The sequence below is a fragment of the Onychomys torridus genome, chromosome 2 (genome assembly GCF_903995425.1).
Source record: "Onychomys torridus chromosome 2, mOncTor1.1, whole genome shotgun sequence".
NCBI lineage: Eukaryota > Metazoa > Chordata > Mammalia > Rodentia > Cricetidae > Onychomys > Onychomys torridus.
The window spans coordinates 56,935,972-56,957,739 of NC_050444.1; the positions used below are offsets into that span (position 1 = coordinate 56,935,972).

General features: G+C 41.7%; 1 protein-coding gene across 1 annotated transcript in view; it reads right to left on the reverse strand.

The window, feature by feature from the left end:
* Positions 1 to 15,337: 15,337 nt before the first annotated feature.
* Mob3b (MOB kinase activator 3B) overlaps positions 15,338 to 21,768 on the reverse strand; it is a 193,295-nt gene continuing 186,864 nt past the window's right edge. Inside the window, exon 4 of the mRNA XM_036179808.1 lies at positions 15,338 to 18,638. Within this exon, the coding sequence (XP_036035701.1) occupies positions 18,609 to 18,638 (30 nt within the window). The 3' untranslated portion in view covers positions 15,338 to 18,608. The remainder of the gene's footprint in view (positions 18,639 to 21,768) is intronic.

The window sequence follows — 21,768 nt, forward strand, 5'->3', positions numbered from 1 at the left end:
GATAAAATAAAAGTAGAAAAGAACAGGACAAAGCAAACCTACATACTACCAACGAAAAAGCTCAAAAACAGTTATAAATGCAGAAACACACACTTAAATCCCATGAAACACAATCACAGAAACCATAATATGTATGCAAAAGGCCTATAAGGTTAAATAAAGCCCTTATAAAGTGTTATGCATCAAAGAACCTCCAAAATGCCATTGAGTTTGTTTTGTGTTGGCCATCTACCGCTAGGTATGGGGCCTGGCTTTAAGAGTGGTCTGTATACCCAGAGAGAATCCTCTGGAGAAAATTGATTTTTATTATGCAAACTGTTATCAATTGGAGATAGTTTCTGGGTTAGTGATGGAGGCTTGTGTCTACTTCTTCTCTCAGTGCTGGGAACCTATCTGGCCAGACCTGTCTAGGTCCTGGGTCTGCTGCTACAATCTCTGAGAGTTCATATGTATATGAACTTGTCCTGCTGTGTTTAGAAGATCTTGTTTCCTTGGTGTGCTCCATCCCCACTGGCTTTTAGAATCTTCCTACCTTCTCTTTTGAAGAGTTTCCTGAACCCTGAAGGGAAGTATTTAATAGACATCACAATTAGGAGTGAATGCTCCAAGGTCTTTCACTGTCTATGTGGGTCTCTGTATTTGTTCCTGTCTGCTTCAGGAAGAAGCTTTTCTGGTAATCTGAGCAAGGCATTGACCTGTGAATACAGCAGGATGTTGTTTTGAGTCATTTTATTGTTACACTCCTTTAGGAGAGAGTAGTATTTGGTTTTCCTCTAGGCCCCTGACCTATCTAGTCTCAGTCCTTGACCACCTTAGCAGTGTTAGGGATGGGTTCCATCTCCTGGAATGGGCCTTAAATACAATCAGATACTGGGTGGTTACTCACACAAACTTTGTGTCATTATTGCACTAGCCCATCTTGTAAGCAGGTCACCATTGTAGATCAAAGGGTTTGTAGCTTGGTTGATGTTTACCTTTCTCCTTTGGTAGCATGCAAAGTACCTTCCAGTAACATGAACATTAGTCAGTATGGGTTACATCTAACTGAGTTCTTGGCTAATGGGGTACCATAAGAAACATCAAACAACTTAGATATTGCTAAGGCTATAGGTTTCTTTCCACAAAATGATAGTAAGACCCCATTGTTGAAGATAACACCTACACAACTCATTGAAAACAGAGGAGTCAGAGCTGGTGCCTACCTACACTATGGGTGTATGGACTTATATCTAGGTCTTCAATTTGATTCTGTTGATCAAAGTGCCTGTTTTTAAGCCAATACCATGCTGTAATTATTACTATAACTCTGTAGTCCAATTTGATATTGAGGATGATGACATCTCCAGCAGTTTTATGTTTTGTTTTGTTTTTGTTTTGTTCAGGAGTGTTTTGGCTATCCTCGGTCTTTAGTGTTTCCATACGAAGCTAAAAACTGTCCTTTCAACTTCTGTGAAGAATTGTGTTGGAATTTTGATGGGGTATTGCATTGAATCTGTAGATTGCTTTTTAAAAAAATTATTTATTTATTTTACTATATTAATCCTATTGATCCATGAGCATGAGAGAGCTTTCCATTTTCTGATATTATCTTTGAATTCTTTATTCACTGTCTTAAATTTTTTATTATGCAAGTCTTTCACCTCCTTGCTTTCACTTGCCCTAGACGTTTTATTTTTTGAGGCTATTGTGAAAGATATTGTTTTCCTGATTTTTTCCCAGTCCAGTTGTCATAGGTATATAGGAAGACTACTGATTTTTATGCATTAATTTTGTACCTTCTGCTTTGCTGAAAGTTGTTATCAGCTGGGGGAGTTTCCCGGTGGAATGTTTTTTAGGGTCACTTATGTGTGAAATCATACCATGTGCAATTTAAGGTATTTTGACTTCTTTCCTTCCTATTTGCATCAACTTGATCTCTTTCAGTTGTCTTATTGCTCGAGGTAAAACTTTAAATACTGTATTGAATAAGTATGGAGAGAGTGGACAACTTGTCTTGTTCCTAGTGTTAGTGGAAACAGAGTTTCTCTCCATTTAGGTTGGTGCTAACTGTGGGCTTACTGTAAATTGCTTTTATTATGTTGAAGTATGTCCCTTTTATCTCTAGTTGCTCCAGGACTTTTATCAAGAAAGAATGTTGGATTTCTCAAAGGCCTTTTCTCCATCTAATGAGATGATCAGGTGGTTTTGTCTTTCAGTCTCTATAATTGATAATTACATTTATCAATTTACATATATTGAACTACCTCTGCATCTCTGGCATGAAGCCTACTTGATCATGGTGGATGATCTTTTGGATGTTTTTGTTTGCAAGTATTTTATTGAGAATTTTTGCATCTATGTTAATAAGGAAAATTGGTCTGTACATCTCTTTATTGGCTCTTTATGTGGTTTAGGTATCAGGGTAACTGTGGCATTTTAAAGAGAATTGTACAGTGCTCCTTTTGTTTCTATTTAGTTTCTATTTGACTAGTATTGGCGTTTAATTGTTCTTTGAAAGTCTAATCAACTTCTATACTAAAATCATCTTGCCTTGCACTGTTTTTGGTTGGAAAATTTTTAGTTACTGCTTCTATTTTAAACTTATAGGGGTGATAGGTCTGTTTAAATTACTTTTATGATCTTGATTTAACATTGGTAGGTAGTATATACCAAGAAAATGATTAATTTCTTTTAGATTTTCTAGTTTGGTGGATGTAGTAGTTTGAAAGAAAATGGCCCCCATAGGGAGTGGCACTATTAGGAGGTATAACCTTGTTGGAGTAGGGGTGGCCTTGTTGGAAGAAGTGTGTTATGGTGGGGGGCAGGTTTTGAGGTCTCATATGCTCAAGCTATGCTAAATATGACACATAATTGCTTCTGCTACCTGTGGATCAAGATGTAGAACTCTTAGCTCCTTCTCTGGCACCATGTCTGCTTACATGCTACCATATCCTATGAAGAATAATGGACTAAACCTCCAAAACTGTAATCCAGCCTTAACTAAATGTTTCCTTTATAAGAACTGCCATGGTCATGGTGTCTCTTCACAGCAATAGAAACCCCAACTAAGACAGAAGTTGGTACCAAGGTATTGCTATGATAGGCTGGACCATGCTTTTGTTTAGAGGAATGTGGACTTTGGGAATTTGGATTAGAAAAGCAGTTGAGGGCGGGTGGTGGTGGCACATGACTTTAATCCCAGCACTTGGGAGGCAGAAGCAGGCAGATCTCTGTGAATTCGAGGCTAGCCTGGTCTACCAAGTGAGTTCCAAGAAAGGCACAATGATACACAGAGAAACCCTGTCTCAAAAAACCGAGAGAGAGAGAGAGAGAGAGAGGGAGAGAGAGAGAGAGAGAGAGAGAGAGAGAGAGAGAGAGAGAAGCAGTTGAACAGTTTAAGTAGGGCTTAATGGGCCATACTGGTAGGAACATGGAAGACAGTGGTGCTGAGTGTGATTCAAAATGTGGGTCCCTGGCTCAAGATGTTTCAGAGGAGAAGAATGTTAGTATGCTGCCTAGAGATCATTCTTGTGATATTTTTGGTGAAGAATGTGGCTGTTTTTTGCCCTTGTCCAAAAAGTTTGTCTGAAGCTAAAGTGAAGAATTTTGGATTAATTTCATTGGTGGAGGAAATCTCAAAATAGCCTAGTATTGACTGTGTTCTGTAGTTATTACTATTTACTCTAATGAAGATTTATAATGAAAAGGAGCAGGCTGAGCAAGGGAAAATACAAAATGTACAATTTGAAGAGAAAAGGAGCACCAGGAAGTGGAATGGAACTAAGTTCCATATTCAAGGAGATAAACACATTAAAAAATGGAATAAAGGGAGTGATGACCTCAGGGCAAGACCCTAACCAGCTAAGCTTCCAATGTGTGAAAAGGGATTAAAGAAAAGCTCAGAGCTGGGTGTAGTTACACATACCTTTAATCCCAGCACTCAGAAGGCAGAGGCAGGTGAATCTCTGAGTTTGAGGCCAGCCTGGTCTACAGAGCAAGTTCCAGGACAGCTGAGCTCATCCAGTAAAGGTAACCATCAAAAACAGTGAAAACTGGTGAAGATGTAATTGAACAAGAGGGCCATGTTCTAGCCTCAGCAACCAGAATTTGGCAGCTTTAGTCACATGGTTCTGGCTATACAGTCAAGAATATAAGAAAGGGGCAATGGAATCTCCCTCCGTGACTAAGGAAAGCCACTGAGGCAAGGCATGTGTCAGAGATGTCCCTGAATGGAGGCCTAGAGAAGTCATTGTGTGTAGTTGTGAAGGTGAAGCCTGTATTGTATTGGAGACCCCAAGATGTTGGTGATGTCAGAGCCATGGGATACCTGCCAAAGAGAGCTGCTAACAGGGAGTGAAAGCAGCCCAAAAGAAAGAAGTGTGTTGCAGTCAAACAAAGCTGAAAGGAGTTGGAGATAGGCAGTGGTAGTTCACAACTTTAATCCCAGCACTTGGGAGGCAAAGGCAGGTGGATCTCTGTGAGTTCAAGGCCAGCCTGGTCTATAGAGCAAGTCCAGGACAGCCAGGGATACACAGAGAAACCCTGTCTCAAAAAAAGAAGGAAGAAAGAGAAAGAGATAAATAAATAAATAAATAAATAAATAAATAAATAAATAAAGGAAGGAAGGAAGGAAGGAAGGAAGAAAGAAAAGGAAGGAAGGAAGGAGGGAAAGAAGGAAGGAAGGAAGGAAGGAAGGAAGGAAGGAAGGAGGGAAAGAAGAAAGGCAGGAAGGCAGGAAGGAACTGGATATTTGAAGAGTGCTTTGACATCAGATATGGAGATGCGGAGTTTAGAATTTGTCCAGCTAGTTTTGGGTCTTGCTTTGGTCCAGTATTTTTTCTCTATGATCCCTTCCCTGTGTTTTGGAATGGTAATGTATATCCTGTGCCATTATATGTTGGAAGTATGTGATCTGCTTTTTGATTTTGATTTTACAGGGGATTGCAGTTAAGAGACTGCATGAATCTCAGAAGAGACTTTAGACTTTTAAATAAGTTTGAGACTATTATAGACTTGGGGATTTTTGAAGTTAGACTTCCATTTTTCCATTATGATATGGCCACAAGCCTGTGGGGGCCAGGGAGTGGAAAGAAAGAAAATGGCATCTATAGGGAGTGGCACTATTAGGAGGTCTGTCCTTGTGGGAGTGGGTGTGGCCTTGTTGGAGGAAGTGTGTCACTGTGTGGGGTGGGCTTTGAGGACTCCTATGCTCAAGCTGTGCCCAGTTTGGCTCACAGTTGCTTCTGCTGCCTTTGGATCAAGATGTAGAGCAGCTCCTTCTCCAGAGCACCATGTCTGCCCATACACTGCCGTGTCCTGCCATAATAATAATAGACTGAACCTCTGAAACTGTAAGCCAGCCCCAATTAAATGTTTTCCTTTATAAGTTTCCATGGTCATGGTGTCTCTTCACAGCAATAGAAACCCTCAGATAGTGGTGTACAGGTTTTTAAAGCATGTCTTTATTCTTCTCTGGGTTTCCTTTGTGTCTGTTTTTTTTTTTTTTTTTTTTTTTTTAATCCTTTTCTCTGGTCCCTAATTTTGTTAATTTGGATCTTTGCCCTCTGACTTGTAGTTAACTTGGGTTTGTCAATCTTATGATTTTCTCAAAGAACCTAGTTGTTTTACTGATTCCTTGTGTTATTTGTTTTTTTGTCTATTTGTTTCTATTTTATTGATTTCAGTCCTGAGTTTGATTTTTTTTTTTTTTTTTTGCCATCTACTCCTTTTGTGTATTACTACCTCTACTTTTTCTAGAGCTTTCAGGTGTGTCATTAAGTTACTAATGTGAGATATCTCCAATTCTTTAATGTAGGCACTTAGTCCCATGAACATCCCTCCTTGAACCGCCTTCATTGTGTCCTGTAAGTTTGGATATTGTCTATTAATTTCATTTTTATTAAGTTTATTTAATGTCTTTTGTAATTTCTATTTTGACTCATTTTTCATTCAGTAGTGATTTTTTTTTTTCAGTTTGCATGAGTCTGTAAGCTTTCTGTTGCTTCTGTTGTTGTTGATATCCAGCTTTAGTCTGTCGTGTTCAAATAGGATGCAGGGTGTTATTTCAATTTTCTTGTATCTCTTGAGACTTGCTTTGTGTCTAAGTATGTAGTCAGTTTTGGAGAAAGTTCCATGAGGTGCTTAGAAAAATGTATATTCTTTTGTGTTTAGGTGCTGTGGTGGTTTGAATAAGAATGTCCCCACCCCACCCCCAGCAACTCATATATTTGAATGCTTAGTCACTAGAGAGTGGAACTGTTTGAAAGGATTAGAAGAATTAGTTGTGGCCTTTTTGGAGGAAGAGTGTCCCAAGGGGTGGGTTTTGGTGTTTCAAAAGCCCATGCAAACCAAGTCTCTCTCCTTTTCTCAATCTCTCTCATCTCTTTCTGCCTATGGATCAGGAGTTAGCTCTCAGCTACTTCTCCAGTATCATGTCTGCCTGCATGCTGCCATGCTTCCTGCCATGATGATAATGGGCTAAATCTCTGAAACTGTAAGCCAGCCACAATTAAATGCTTAAAAAAAAAAAAAAAGAGGTGCCACTGGGCAGTGTTGGTGCAAGTCTTTAACCCCAGCACTTGGAAGGCAGAGGCACGAGGATCTCTGTGAGTTCAAGGCCAGCCTGGGCTACAAAGTGAGTTTCAGGAAAGGAGCAAAGCTACACAGAAAAACCTTGTCTTGAAAAACCAGAAAAGAAAAGAAAAAAAAAAAAAAGAGGTGCCTTGGTCATGCTATCTCTCCACAGCAACAGGACAGTTACTAAGACAGGTGAAACATTCCATAAACATCTGTTATGACCATTTGGTTTATGATGTCAATGAACTCCAGAATTTCTGTTTAGTTTCTGTCTGCATGACGAAAGAATGGGGTATTGAGGTGACCCACTATCACTGTGTGAATGTCAGTATGTGAGTTTAGCTGTTGCAGTGATTCTTTTTACGAATTTGGGTGCCCTTGTGTTTGGTGCATTGGTGTTTAGAGTTGTAGTATCTTCTTGGTGAAATTTTCCTTTGGTGAGGATAGAACTCATTTTTGTTTGAGGCCTATTTCATCAAATATTAAAATGGCTACACCCACTTGCTTTGTAGGTCCATTTGTTAGAATATTTTTTTCCTTCCTTTTACCGAGGTGATGTCTATCCTTAATGTTCGAGTGTGTTTCTTGGATGGAGCAGCAGAATGGATCCTGTTTTCATACCCGATTTGTTAGTCTGTGTCTTTATTGGGGAATTGAGACCATTGATGTTGATACTTATCAATGAGCGGTGTTTGCTGGTTCCCATTATTTTGTTTCTTGTGGGGTGGGTTCCCTGCTCTTCTTTTGATTTACTGGTCTGAGATTATTTGTTCCTTGTGTTTTTGTACAGGTGGCTAACCTCTTCAGTTGAAGTTTTTCCCTCCAGTATCTTCTGCAGAGATGGATTTGGAGATAGACACTGCTTAAATTTAGTTTTATCGTGGAATGTTTTTCTCTCTCCATCTATTGTGATTGAAAGTGTTGCTGGGTATAGTAGTTTGGATTGGTTGGTATCTTTGGTTTCTTAGAATTTTTAGAATATCCATTCAGGCCTTTCTGGCATTTAAGGTCTTTATTGAGAAGCTAGGTGTTATTCTAATGAGTCTGCTTTTATAACTTACTTGGTCTTTTCCTCTTGTAGCTTTAATATTCTTTCTTTGTTCTGTACATTTAGTGTTTTGATTATTATGTGTCATGGATAATATCTTTTCTGGTCCATTATATTTGGTGTTCTGTATGTTTCTTGTACCTTGATAGGCACCTTCTTCTTTAGGTTAGGGAAATTTTCTTCTGACTTTGTTGAAAATACTTTCTATGACTTTTACTTGGGTTTCTTCTCCTTCCTCTATTCCTGTTATTCATAGATCTAGTCTTTTCATAGTGTCCCAGGTTTCCTGGAGGTTTTACAACTGGATTTTTAATATTTAACATTTTCTTTAACTGAGGTATCCATTTCTTCTTCGTCTTCAATGCCTGAGATTTTCTCTTCTATTTCTTGTATTCTGTTGGTGAGACCTCTGAGGTTTTGGTTTGACTTTCTACATTTCTTATTTCCAGTTTTATCTTGGTTTGAGTTTTCTGTAGTGATTCCATTTCCACTTTCATGCCTTCAACAGTTTTCTTCATTTTATTCCACTGTTTGTTTTTCATTCACGGACTCATTCATGTGCTCTTTAAGGCCCGTGAGCATGTTCATCACAGCGATTTTGAAGTCCTTGTCTTGTGCTTCAGCTGTGTTGCATTTCTCAGGGTCTACTGCAGCAGGGTGGCTGGGCCCTAGTGAAGACATTGTCTTGGCTCTTACTTGTATTTTAACACTGGTGTGTAGGCATTTGGGTTTGGGATGATTGCAGTTGTAAGTGTTGATACCTGATCTTGTCTTTATTAAGTGGGTTTTCTGCTTCTTGGTTTTTGTTGCCCTCTCTGGATCTTAGAGAATGTGGTGGCTGTGGTTTGCCTGGTAGATGGTGTTTCCGAGCCTTTGCCAGGTGTGGCCACTGGGGGTTTTGTGTAGCAAGTGTTTCTAGGTATTGGAAACTGACAGGAAGGAGTGGGGATGGGCTGTGGGGGGGTGCTGAGGGGGCTCCAGGAAGGAGGAAAGCTGGGTGTGCCAAGATGATATAGCAGTCTCCTATGAACTGGGGCAGAGTAGGAGAGGCTACATCTGGTAGTCTGCTACAAAAGAAGGGACAAGACTGGGGGCCTGGAATTGGAAGACTGGAGAGAGAGTGATGATGCCTACCTGATTTCCATGGTGAGTATGGCTAGCAGGTTTCCCAGGAGTGCCTCCTGGTATTGGCACCCAAGACAAAGGGATCTCGTATGGGAGGGACACTGGAGAAGACTATCTGCTAGTCCCCTGGGGACGAGGGCAGAGAGGGCGCAGCAGACGGTCTGCTACTAGGTTGGGGATAATATTGAGGAATTGGAGGAGAGGGGGGGAGATGAAGATCAACCAAATGATTCTGAACTCTATTCTTCATAAGTATTAAAAGTTCTTACTGGCTCGTACTGTTCCAGATGCATTGTGGAAATCATAAATTTCCGGGAAATTTCTCAAGACGACAGAGAAAGGAGGGAAAATTGTCACTTCACTGTCTTTCTTTACCTCCCCTCCCTCCCTTTATTTTTTCCCCTGTTGGAAATAAGGTAATAACAAATTCAAAAGACTAGGGAAAGTGGAGCACTTTTTGTTATATAACTCTGGAGAACAGGACGAGAGTACAGGGAAAAAGTAAAAAATGGCCTCTGGTGTACTGATCTGGAGCTGGGCAGTGGTGTTTAAAATCTAACGATCAGAAGTTTCTGTCCTCTTCTCCTATAGGTCAGAAGTTGTATCCTCCCTGAACTCCTCATCTTATTGGTCTAGGACACAAAGCACTATTCAGTGAACAATTTGCAGCTTGAGGCAGCCAGCCCCCTTTTCCTACACTGGGCTCAGTCACATCAAACTTTCTAAATCTCAGAGTCTTGAGACAAGCAGGTGCTAGGAGCTAGCTAGAGGAGGGAGGGGCCAATACCTCCTGTTTGTACCTCTGATGAACCCTAAGCACACATCGTATAAAAAATGGAACACAACAATCTATTTCTTATACATTCCTTTCTTTTTATTGATAAAATCTCATATATCTCATGTTGGTCTTGAACTAATTCTGTAGCCAAGGGTAATCTTGAACTTCTTCTTTTTTTTTTTTTTTTCTCCTCAGAGACAGGGTTTCTCTGTGTAATAGTCTTGGCTGGCCCCAAACTTACAGAGATCCACCTGCCTTCCCAGTTAAAGGTGTGCACCACTACTGCCCAGCTGACCTTGAACTTTTGATCCTCTAACCTCCATCTCCACACCACAACGCTGGGATTATAAGCATGAGCCTCCATGCCCATCTTATGGAGTGCTGTAGATCCAAGGCAGAGCCTCATGTATGCTACATATGCATTCTAACAATTGAACCACACCCCAGCCCAGTGGAACAAAATGTGAGCACATGTAACTTTAGCCACTTAATATTTGACTAAGACACCAAAAATATATCCCAAAGAAAGCATCTTCAAAAAACGGTGCTGGGAAAACTTGATATCCGCATGCAGTAGAATTAAATTAGACCCATATTTATCATATTGCACAAAAACTGACTCCAAATGGATCAAATACCTAAACATGAAACTAGAAACACTGAAACTTCTAGAAGAAAACACAAGCAATACCTTATGTGGTATAGGAAAGGACTTTCTGAGTAAAACTCCATTTGCCCGAGAATTAAGCCCAACAATTGACAGCTGGGACTTTGTAAAACTAAAAGGCTTCTGAACACCTAAAGAAACAACCAACCCAGTGAAGAAGACCACAGAATGGGGGAGAGTCTTTGCCAGTTAAACACTGACAGAGGATTGATATCCAGAATATGAAAGAACTAAAGAAAATGACTCATTTGAAAATTCTCAAAAGAAGAGAAAAAAATAGCTAAGAAATATATATCTCCATGTTTATAATCCCTAGAAATGAGGGAAATTAAATGAAAACAACTTTGAGATTTAATCTTACCCAAGTCTTAGAAAGGCAAAGATCAATGAAACAGCTGACAGAATGGTGGAGGGCTTGCAGGGGAAGGAGAATTCTTCCTCACTGTTGGTGGGATTGCAAACTGGTACAGCCACTGTGCACATCAGTGTGGTGCATTCTCAGAGAACTAAGAATAGCACTACCATGTGACCCCACTATACCACTCCTTGGCATCTGCCCAAAGGACTTGGCATCCTACTGCACAGATGCTTGCTCAGGCCTGCTCATTGATGATGTGTTTACAATAGCCAGGAAATGGAAACAGCTTAAATGTCCTACAACTGATGAATGAATAATGGAAATGTGGCCCATATACATTATGAACTACTATTCATCTGTAAAGAAAAATGAAATAATAAACTTTGCAAATAAATGAATGGAACTAGAAAAGACCATATTGAATATGGTAACCAGAATTGAATTCTGATAACCCAGACCCAGAAAGACAAATGTTGTACCTCCCTTCTCACTGGAAGCCCCCACCTTCAAATCTACAGATGTGAGTATGGCCTATAATAACTACAGAAACCAGGAAAGGAAAATGGGACCACTGCCTGGATAAGGAGGATGAGGAGCAATAAAGAGGGGATAACACTGATCTGACTAGGGGAGGGAGGCTCTTTAGGGAGGGGAAGGGAAGTAAATACAGAAGGAAGAAGGTGGGAAAAGATATAATCAATCTCTGAAAAAGCCCCAAGGAACATACTATACAGTTTAAATGAGCTTTTCTCATCTAGGCTGATGGTATTCCCTTCAAGAGCTGAAGACTAAATAGAGACCTGACACCAGGCATGAGAAGCTCTCTTCTGAGTTGTTGTCCAGGGCTGTCCTGTACAGCCTATTGCTATTGCCCGTGGCTGCCTACCTAGAGGTGGAAGGTAAGTCCCTATTGCTGAAGACACTATGTACTTCAGAAAGAGGGCCTAGAAACCCCTGAATTGGAACTGACCTGAATGACCTCTCCATGAGGACTAGCTTTGATGGTACCAGAAGGTACCATGCAAGCTTCCAAAGGAAGGAGGCAACTAATAGTTCAATCCAGCTTTGAGAACTATGATCCACACTGATGACCAGCATGGCCGGAGAACCCTAAGGGCACAGTAGTGGTACACATACTTACTTTGGCGCTAACCAGAAGCTTTCTAGTTAGACTTAAGACTTGCTCAACAAAAAGGAAATCATGCCTGGCACGGAAACCTCGCCAACTAGGTTAGTGCTAGTGAAGTCATGGTTATTGGAGCAGAATCTAAAACCACTAGTTTAATAAATCAGCGCAATCTGTGACAACAATCTATAAACATTTGTCCTTATATCTGCAGATATGTGTGTCTTCATCCCTCACCAAATAAACTTTTCTTTGTAACAGATGGAGACCACTACAGAAAACCACAACCAATCAATATGCAGTTGTGGGGCCCAGTATCAATGGATACATCTACACAATACTCCGACATCGGAAGTTCAGGAAACACTCTGGAAGAGGGAGCAAAAAGATTGTCAGAGCTGGAGGACCAGGTAGTTACTATGAGATTGTGCCTCCTAGTAACATCAGAAAATATACCCATAAAGTATCACCAACGTGACTGTCCAAACGTGAGTTAAACAAGGACGACACTAATGGACATGCCAAAGTGGATGAGAAGAAGCCCACAAGGCCTCACTCAACCCTACAGAAAGAACTACAGGCAACTGAGGAAGGCTGGAAGTGGAAGAGGTGGTCCTCCCCAGGGAAGAGCACACCAATTGGTTGTCCAGTGTCAAATAGTCAGCCCTGAAAATATATGTGCAAGTGATATTATATGGACTTAGCAGGTTGTATTTAAGAATGTATATGTGTATCCATATACATATATGCATGCAATAGCAGTTAGTCAAAAAAGAGGTCATGAATTTGAAGGAGAGTGAGAAGGGATGTGTGTGTGTGTGTGTGTGTGTGTGTGTGTGTGTGTGTGTGTGTGTATAGAATGAGAGAGTTTGGAGAGAGGAAAGGGAGAACTGTTATAATTACCATCTAGAAGAAGTGGGAGCTCCCAGCTGCTGCTCCAGCCACCTTTTGCTATGTCTTCTCTCCACTGTCAGAGGCTCTAACTCTCTGGAACCGTGTGCTGTGGTTTCTCCATCAGACAGCCCAGTCTACCCAGTTCCGGCCTTTCTCTCTGTGGGTATACCTGCTCATTCTTCATTCCCTTACCACCCCAGTCAGGTCCAAGTCCTGGAGGCCATGCAAAGACCTAACATCTATATATCAGATCACCACCAAATTAACATTAAGTTCTATGGTAAGAAATGTGTGTAAGGACACTAGTCTGCTGGGAAGCTAAACTATAGACCTATTGTCTAATTGGAAAGCTGTAATAGGATAAAGGGATTTAGTTAAAATTCAAATGTGTCCATGTGTGCATTGAAACAAATTTTGAATTAGTTTTTATAAAATTAACAATTTTCCTTTTATTGACCCTTTGCCAGGACACTGCAGGCTGGCGAACTATTTGTTAAATAAATTAGGCGTGTAAAGGAGACAGACTAGAAGGTGGCTATGTAGCTTTTATTCATGACATTTGAATCCTTAAGCTCACACAAAAATTTATTTCATAAATATTCTTTAGATTTATCTAGCTCTTCTAATTGATTTAATTATGTTAGTCTGCCTTCTTGCAGTCAAACCCTTAACTGAATCACAAATGAAATGACAATATAGTTAACATTTTTCAGATGTACTTAAAAAAGAAACAGGAAAACTTTGAAAGCAGAATACTAGAAGCTAGTAAAATAGCTTGCTTCATTAGAAATGACTCACCCTCTATGTTACACAAATTTTTACGTATCACTGAAAATTTTTTACCCATATTTAATATTGCCCAGAGGAAAATAGCTTGTTATAAAAGTTTTTTTATAAACATTTTTAAAACCAGGAAAAAAACATTACTTCCAAAATATACTTTGTTTGGCTAATTCTAGACAGGAATCAAAGTCAAAATAATCAAAGCCAGAATGACATTATTATCCAAATGATGCCTTTGCCATTTCTTGAAGACATACTGTATTTCTTTTCCTTAGTGTAGTATCATTTAGGCTAAGAGATTGGAAATGATGTGCTTTCAGCAGCAACAACGGACTGGGTAAATGATGGGCTGGCATAAATCAAATTCCTTAATGTTTTCCAGTTAAGGAAAATTTCAACCAGATCCAGAGTGTTGTGATGAAAGATGTTAAAAAGTAGGAAGAAAGGAAGTTTGGAATTGCTCAACATAACCTGGTTAGCATTTCATACAGTCAACTAAAATAGGGAAGAAAATACAAAGATTTCTCTTATAGCAAGACTAGTGGAAACACAGCAGGGTCTGGAGGAGGCATGAGATACCTTATCAGATTCACAGTGTGCAGTGTCTATACCACAGACACAGGGAGAGCTTTGGAGGAGTTTCTAGCTCAACTATAGACATGCTTAATGGTAGAAAGGCAAACTTCTGAGAGGATGCCACAGCGGGGACGATTCTGAAGGAAGGCTGAAGGACCACTGGTTTAGTCTTCAGACATGAATGTGTAAACCATGTTCTTGTTAAGCATGTGCTGCTGCTGTACAGTCTTTGGACCTTCCAAACACAGGGCATGAGAAAAGCCTGGAGCTGGAGGGGACTATGTGGCCTGGGTTGGACAGAAGGTTGGACAGAAGTTTCAGTGGGTCACACAGAGGATTCTGTAGAACGTCTATACCTGAATACCTGTAAAAGGAGAACAGGTTCTACCTGGAATGTTGCTGGCATGATTGGGAGATAGGAAGAAGAAGTTAGGAATCTTTGAAGTTCCTTCCAATCATCCTAGCTCCGAGGAAAAGCACTAAGAAGACACTCAAGGAAGAGAAGATCAACAGTCTAAGAGGCAGAAAAAGAATCGAGATCAGTAATTTAATCCATCCCTTCCATTATTGTTTGAAGGAAGAGCTTTGTCCGGCTGCCACCAACTGGCTGAACCCAAAAGGAAGCCAGAGGCAAGGGGGGCCTGGAGGAGGTGCTGGTAGGTCACTTTGTGACAGAATTGGAAGGACTAATGTTCTGTTTCTTCAGTGCATCCCAAGTTCAAACCTTTACCCCAGAGGGCAGATTGGAAATATCTTATTAAGATGGTTGATATCAGTATCTATTAGGATAAAAATGTGTGGCTTGTGACCTCAGAGTGTGCTCAGGCTTGTGGATATGTTGTTTGTTTAAAATTATCAAGATCTAAGAAAAAAAACAAACAAACTTCATTCCTAATCATCTCTTTTGGAGAGGCACAACCTATTGTGAAGGTTAACATGTTTGCCTCCCAAAAATCATTAGTAGTCACCTCAACCTCAACAAGAATGTATGAATAGTCGGATACAGTGGTGCATGCCTTTAATCCCAGCGCTTAGAAAGCAGAGGCAGGATAATCTCTCTGAGTTCAAGGCCAGCCTGGTCTACAGAGTGAGTTTCAGGACAGCCAGCACTATGTAAAGAGACACTGTCTCATAATATATGAGCTGAGCTCAATGAGTAAACTAGGGGTCTGAATGGGAAGTCACTAAAGAAACACACACACACACACACACACACACACACACACACACACACACAGAGCACCCACTCACGCACCCACGCATGTACACGTGCATACACACATGCACACTTTACCTCTGGCTGTAGGCTCATATGCACTTCCATGAGCCAGCATTCTTTTTTTTTTTTTTTTTGGTATGTGGAGCTGAGGATCGAACCCAGGGCCTTGTGCTTGCTAGGCAAGCCCTCTACCACTGAGCTAAATCCCCAACCCAAGCCAGCATTCTTATGTATTGTTTGCAAATGAAAAATTCCTGCTCCTTTTCATCTTAAGTGGACAGGACAGACTCCTTTCATACTGCTTTACCTTCTACAGCAAAGGATTTAATGTTGGGGATTGCAGACTTCTGATAACATGAAGAAGTGAAGTATACACATTGAACTTCATATTCCACAAATGATGTGTGTGTTGAACCTCAGAGTTTAAAATGAATTATGGAACTTAATTGGCTCAGGCAGATAACCCCTGAGCCCACTGATTAATCTTCAATCAGACATTCACATTTTCTAACATGATGTAAAGGGAATACATCATCACTGTGAACATTCTTACCCTTGACATGTTATCCTAAATCTCAAAATGAGCAGAATATAATCCTCCAGAATGTGGGCATATCCAATAAACAAATCAGCTTAGGTTCTTTAGTAATGCCAGTCATAAGAGACCGAAGACACACACACACACACACTCTCACACACACACACACACACAGAGGAAATGATCATCTATTGGTGGACAATTAAATACAACGTGTAGTTTTTTATTATATCCTAGATTTTTTTAAAAGAAAAATCAACTACAAAGAATTTGCTGAGGCAGAATTTGAACATCCGTTTCAGGCTCTTGGAGCTGATGATGCTGAAGCTGGATGGGATAATGTTCTCATTGCTAACAGGAGGGCATGATAACATATTTTAAAACTTTAAGATGACTGTAATTTGGTTTTTTTGATGGTTCAGCCATGAGTGCATATACAGTGAGAAAGAAATGAGGCAATGTGCTCCTGACACTCGCGACATTTAGAGGACATAGGGCGCTCGGAATCTTTCAACTGCGAATTTTCCCAGAGTTCAAATAGATGTACAGGAACAAGGTTAGGAGACAGAAACAGGTCTGGAGCTGTCCTAGGGCTGCAAGTTTCTTCTAGTCACACACAGATGGATGGAAGACGAGGTCAGGCCAAAGGCTTAGAAACAGCCCAGGAAGATTTTTTCTTTAGAATTTGCCAAACAAAGTTCTGTAGAAATATGAACACCTTATACTTTAAAAAAGCAGAGCAATTGTCTAGACTTTCCTCCAAGAGCTGATTAGTGCAATTAACAATACAAGCCAGAGAAAAATCATTCTAAGAAGTTAAAAAAATATTTAGATTTTTTTTTTTTAAAGCTGGATAGAAATTCCACATACACAAACAATTGATAGAAAATAACTAGAAATAATTGCCAAATGCCTTCAGAGTCAGGCTTCCCCACAGGCTGAGCATTACTGGAATGTAGGTGCACACTCAACTTCCGACTGCATGAGTCCTGCAGTTGGTTGGGTGGCAAGGTACAAAGCAGCAGAGGCTCCCCAAGGCCATGGCCTGTCATTTCTCATTGCCACCATCCCGCTCACCCATGAAGTGTGTTACTACTGTGCATTGCCTAGGTCAGGAATTCAGGGCTTTGTCTCTCTGGACCCTTAGCCAGATACACTTGAAGGCCAAATTGCCTATCTTGGTCTCTAAGAGTTACTTAGGGAGAAAAGGGAAAGTTCCTGTAGATCAGAGAAGTAGCAGTGTTGGGTTTCATAAGACAACATCCATGAAACAGGAAGTAAGGGTTGTTCTAAGCATGGTTCCATCATATAGAACATCACTGTCCATACAGTCAGCCTTTTCATCATTAGGCAAATATGTCACACTTTCTAGGATTTTATGGCAGTCACAAATGGCTTTAACATATTATATATACTAAATAACATCAGACTAGCTTAGTCATCTTTTGTTATTACATTAACTGCAAGAATACATTCATATCTACTTCCCTCCACCAATAGATACTTCATTAAAATCAAATATCGTGGGAAGTATGAGTATTTCTTAGTCAATCTGTCAGAACCACAGTTTTGTGAATGAATCAGAGAAGGCAACATTTCATTTACGAAGGCTTCCAAAGGCAGGAGATAACACAGGATGGCTACTCTGCCTGCTGGAAGGAACACACTGAACAGATAGAAGAGAGACCTTAGCGACTGCAGCACACCCACTAGACAGAAATGAACTTTGTGTCATCATCTAACACGGGAGACGGAAGGACAATGTGGTGGGGAGAGAAACAGATACAGAGAGAGAGGGGAACACAGAGAGGGGGGAGAGGAGAAAGAGAGGAGAGAATACCGAGTGGAGATCATAGAGAAAAGAGAACGATAAAGAAATAGAGAGAGAATAGGTGGGGCAGGGAGGGAAACCAGGGATCAGACGAAGGGACAATGGGAAGGAGAGAAAACATCAGCTGAGTTCAGAAGCTCTGGGGTCAAGCTGGGCAGGCTACAAGACAATTGTATTTGATCCACATGTACCAAATACCAACTGTCTGGTCTTGTCACTGAAATCCTAGTACTGTGATATGTCTGGGTAGCCAGGACTCACTACCCCTCAGTGGAGAACAAACACTGCACTAATCTGGCTCAAGATCCCAGGGGTCATTTGTAACTTTATTTCTCTCTTCTGGGAAATGGGATCATATATCTTAATGGAAGAGTTTAGAAATGACAGTTAGAATCCATCCTGACCAGGGCAGAATCGTAATGCACCAGCTCATTTCCAGTCCCAGATTCTTCCCAATGGTTAGCATGTGAATGGTCTGCCTGGGACACAGATCACGCACCCCATCAGGTGGTCCCTGGTGAAACCGCCTGTGAGGGAAATGCCATGGAGGCTGCCAGGAGAACGCCCTCCCAGCTCCAAGCCCCATACAAGGTTAAGCCACAGGCCCAGAGGCGGGGTCTGCAGGGACTCAAGGAGAGGTGGGATAGGAGGTGAGACAGGAAAAGGTACTGCTTATATGGTAGTCCCCAAATTTGCTTGGTACTTAGAAAAATAAATGACAGAGAAGTTAATGACAGAAGTGGAAAAGAAGAATGATAAAAAACCTCTCAGTCTCAAAACCTGAATTCCAGTGAAGCCTAGGGGGCAGGTCACAGGCGGAAGTATGACGTGGGGGAAGTGCAGTGGTCTTTCCCACACTGTCCTCAGCCAAGGGGTCGAGGCTGGTCCTTCATGCTGCGGTCTGCCTGGCCCACAGCCCTGTCTAGCAGCACTTAGAGGTTTAAGAGCACACGAAGTGGGTTAGGAGACGTCTCTCAGAAGTCCATGTGGGGCTCCAGCTTAACTGCTTCTGGAAGTAGGGACCACTTCAGACAGGGAGGGCCACTTCCTGTCCCATGGGGACTCCCGGGAGAAACAGTGTTCCTTTCTTCCGGAAGATGAGGTGGAATGTTAGTGACACATCCTGGTTGTCATCTCTTTCTGGAAAGCAAGGAGAGAGGGGCTGTTAGGAGACAGTAAGCAGAGAATGATGGACATGCATGGGGGGCATTTACAGGCGCCTTTAAAGCAAAGGTTGCAAGCCTGAGCCGCCTTCCATTTAGTCTGTAGGCTTGAGTGAGCTCGCGCTCTCTCTTGTATTAAGACACTGTTTAAAATATTTTACTTTCTTGCCCAAAATCCAAATGACTTGTCTTTTCTGGAAGGAAAAAAAAAAAAAAAAAAAAAGCAAGATCTGGAGCCAACGAGCACTGGGAATTGAAGAATGGCCTCCTAGTTCATCCCCACCTCTTCCGGTTGTCTCTCCAGGGAGAGCTGAGAACCACTTGCCAACTGGTATGATAACAGTTTGGGTTGCTATTTTTAGACTAGAAAACATCTTCCATTTGACTAAGTTTCAATCAAAGATAGGGAAAATGAAGAATGCAATCTTGTACAAGTCAAGAAAAGCAGGAAGAGGAAAGGAAGAAATCCCAGAGTCTAGCTTGCAGTCCACCTATGCATGTAATGATACTTGCCTGGCTCTCGTGGGGATTTGTGAATCCCAAATGTGCCAGACTTTCTCCTTGAGACTCTGCACAGGCTGGCCCATTCCTATCCCATCTCATCTCTACCCTCTTTACCTGGCTAATGGCCATTCATCTTCCCAATTCAGACATGATGACATCAATTGGCTGAAAGACCTCCTACCCACCTTTGGAGGTGGTCATGCCTTTCACCTATGCACACCTTGACTTTTGTGTAAGGCGTACTGACTCTGGGTGTGTGGTAGTTTCCATGATAATGGCTCCCATAGGCTAATATGCTTGACTATTTTGTCCCAGTTGGTGGAACTATTTGGGAAGGATTAGGAGATGTGGACTGTGGCATGAATCTTAGAAGGTCTTATTAATAAAAACAAACCTGGAGCCAGGTACTGGGGTCAATGCTGGAAGATCAGAGAAGCAGAACAAGCCACAGCTGCCTCACCTTGCCAATTCCTCAGCTGATCCTATTTCCTCAGACTGGAGTCCTCATCCAGAATGAATCGCAGCTGAACTGCTGCTACTCACAGCCTGAAAGCTTAACCAGGCTCTAGGTCCTCATTCTTATGCCTTAACTACCTTTCTGCTTCCTGCCATCACTTCCTCAGATGAAAGGCTCTTGTTACCATGCCTGGCTGTTTCCAGTGTGGCCTTGAACTCACAGAGATCTAGGCAGATCTCTGCCTCTGGAATGCTAGGATTAAAGGCGTGTGTGCCACCATTTTCTGGCCTTTATCTAATGGCTCTTCTATTCTCTGACCCCAGATAAGTTTATTAGAGTGCACAATATTTTGGGGAATACAATACCACCACAGTGGACTTGTTGGAGAGGTGTCCCCACTAGACTGAGACTCACTAAATGGCAGGAAGAGAAAGCACTCATTGCAATTGTACACAGGCTTTCACCTTGGTTTGTCTCCTCAGTCTTTCTCATAATGCTGGCCCAAGGGAGTTCTTGCTTCACTTTAAGAACAGTGTGGGCTGCAGGCTGAAAAAAGAGCCTTGAGCTTGTCAGCATTTGGGGAAGATAAGACTAAGTAATTTTAATTAGATGAGTGAGTTCTGAGTTCCACTTGCTGCTGAACTGAGTCAGCTGCTCCATCTCTTGAATGCTGACCTGGATCATCCCAGACAATAAAACAGCAAACAGTGGAGTCAAAGGAGTTAGTGTGGGAGTGCCCCAGTGCTCAGAACACTGTTTGAAAACTATGCACACTGTGTGGGGTAAAGAAATAACACACAGTGTGAAATCTAGGTACTCTCACATTGCTTCCTAAACGTGGGCAATTTCCTACTGCATTACAGCCAGTAAACAAATGCATGTGCAGAACTCCTAATGATCATTTACTTGTGCTTACTAATTGGACCACATAGTAGGAGACAGGGCTCATGTTCTCAAGGACCTACAGTCTCCTAGGGAGGAAGAAATGTGGTGGATCACAAGCTGGAATAATGTCACTGCAAGTATTTCTTTACAGAGAAAGACTTGAAGCATGTTGGAACCTGGGTCAGACATGCTGAGTCTCACTTCTGCCTCCTTACTGTCCACCCTCAGGAATTCTAAGAGCATCTTGTTTCAGGTGAAATGTCTGTTTGGGGGGACATCTTCTGTAACTCCAAAAGAAGGCATAACCCTGTCTTCCCCCTGTAATAGCCACAGCACCCTTCTTCACCAGTGGAATAGTCTTATCGACTTCGTTTCTGCCTCCTGGATCATCCTGTGCAAGATCCTATAGAATCCGAGAGAGCAGGGCTGTGCCTGCTGTTTATTCTGGCATCACCAGTGCCTGGTAATCCTGCTTTAGGGAATGTTGGCTTAATTAAGCAATGCACAGGTCCCCAGTCTCTTCCCCTGTAAGATGTACTGTGACAGTCAGTAGACCAAGGGAAGGTTGAATGGATTCACATATGCGCAGACTCAATACATGTTAATTCCCCACTCTGATCTCTTCCTATAGAGATGGGGTTCAGAAGCACAAACCTGACAGCAGCCACTCAGTCCTTGCTGGCCAGTAGCCACCTGGGGAAGAGTTTTCTGTTGATAAATACCCTAGCACTGTGGGCGGGCGCTGAAGTTTAGAGGCAGGGGAGGCTGCCCAGCGGGAGCAGAGAAGTGAGATTAACTCAGGAAGCTGGATGTGAGCTGGAGCACAAAGCTCGTGACCACAGCAGGGGTGGACAGCAAGAATATAGACATGCAGAACGAGCCAGGCGCTTTCTTCGAGGAAAGGAAATTACTCAAGAGACGCCCAAGAAAAAGCTGCTGTTCCCGCCTCAGGTTTCCAGAGGCTCCCATGAACTGGGCACAGTGGTATAACAATGGTAATCCCAACAGTTGGGAGGTTGAGGCAGGAGGATTGTGAGTTTGAGGCTAGCCTGGGGTATAAACAAGGAAGGAAATGAAAACAAAACCAAGGGTTCTTGTATTTTGAGTTAGCATTTGACGACAGACTGTGCATTTGAGAGAGAGAAGAATTCCAAGAATAAACGTGACTGCAGTTGTATAATTAACCCTGTAATTACTGGCAATGGATCACTGCTCCAGGAAAGAGAGAAAGAGGCTTTTAACGAGAGCCCAGAAAGTGCTC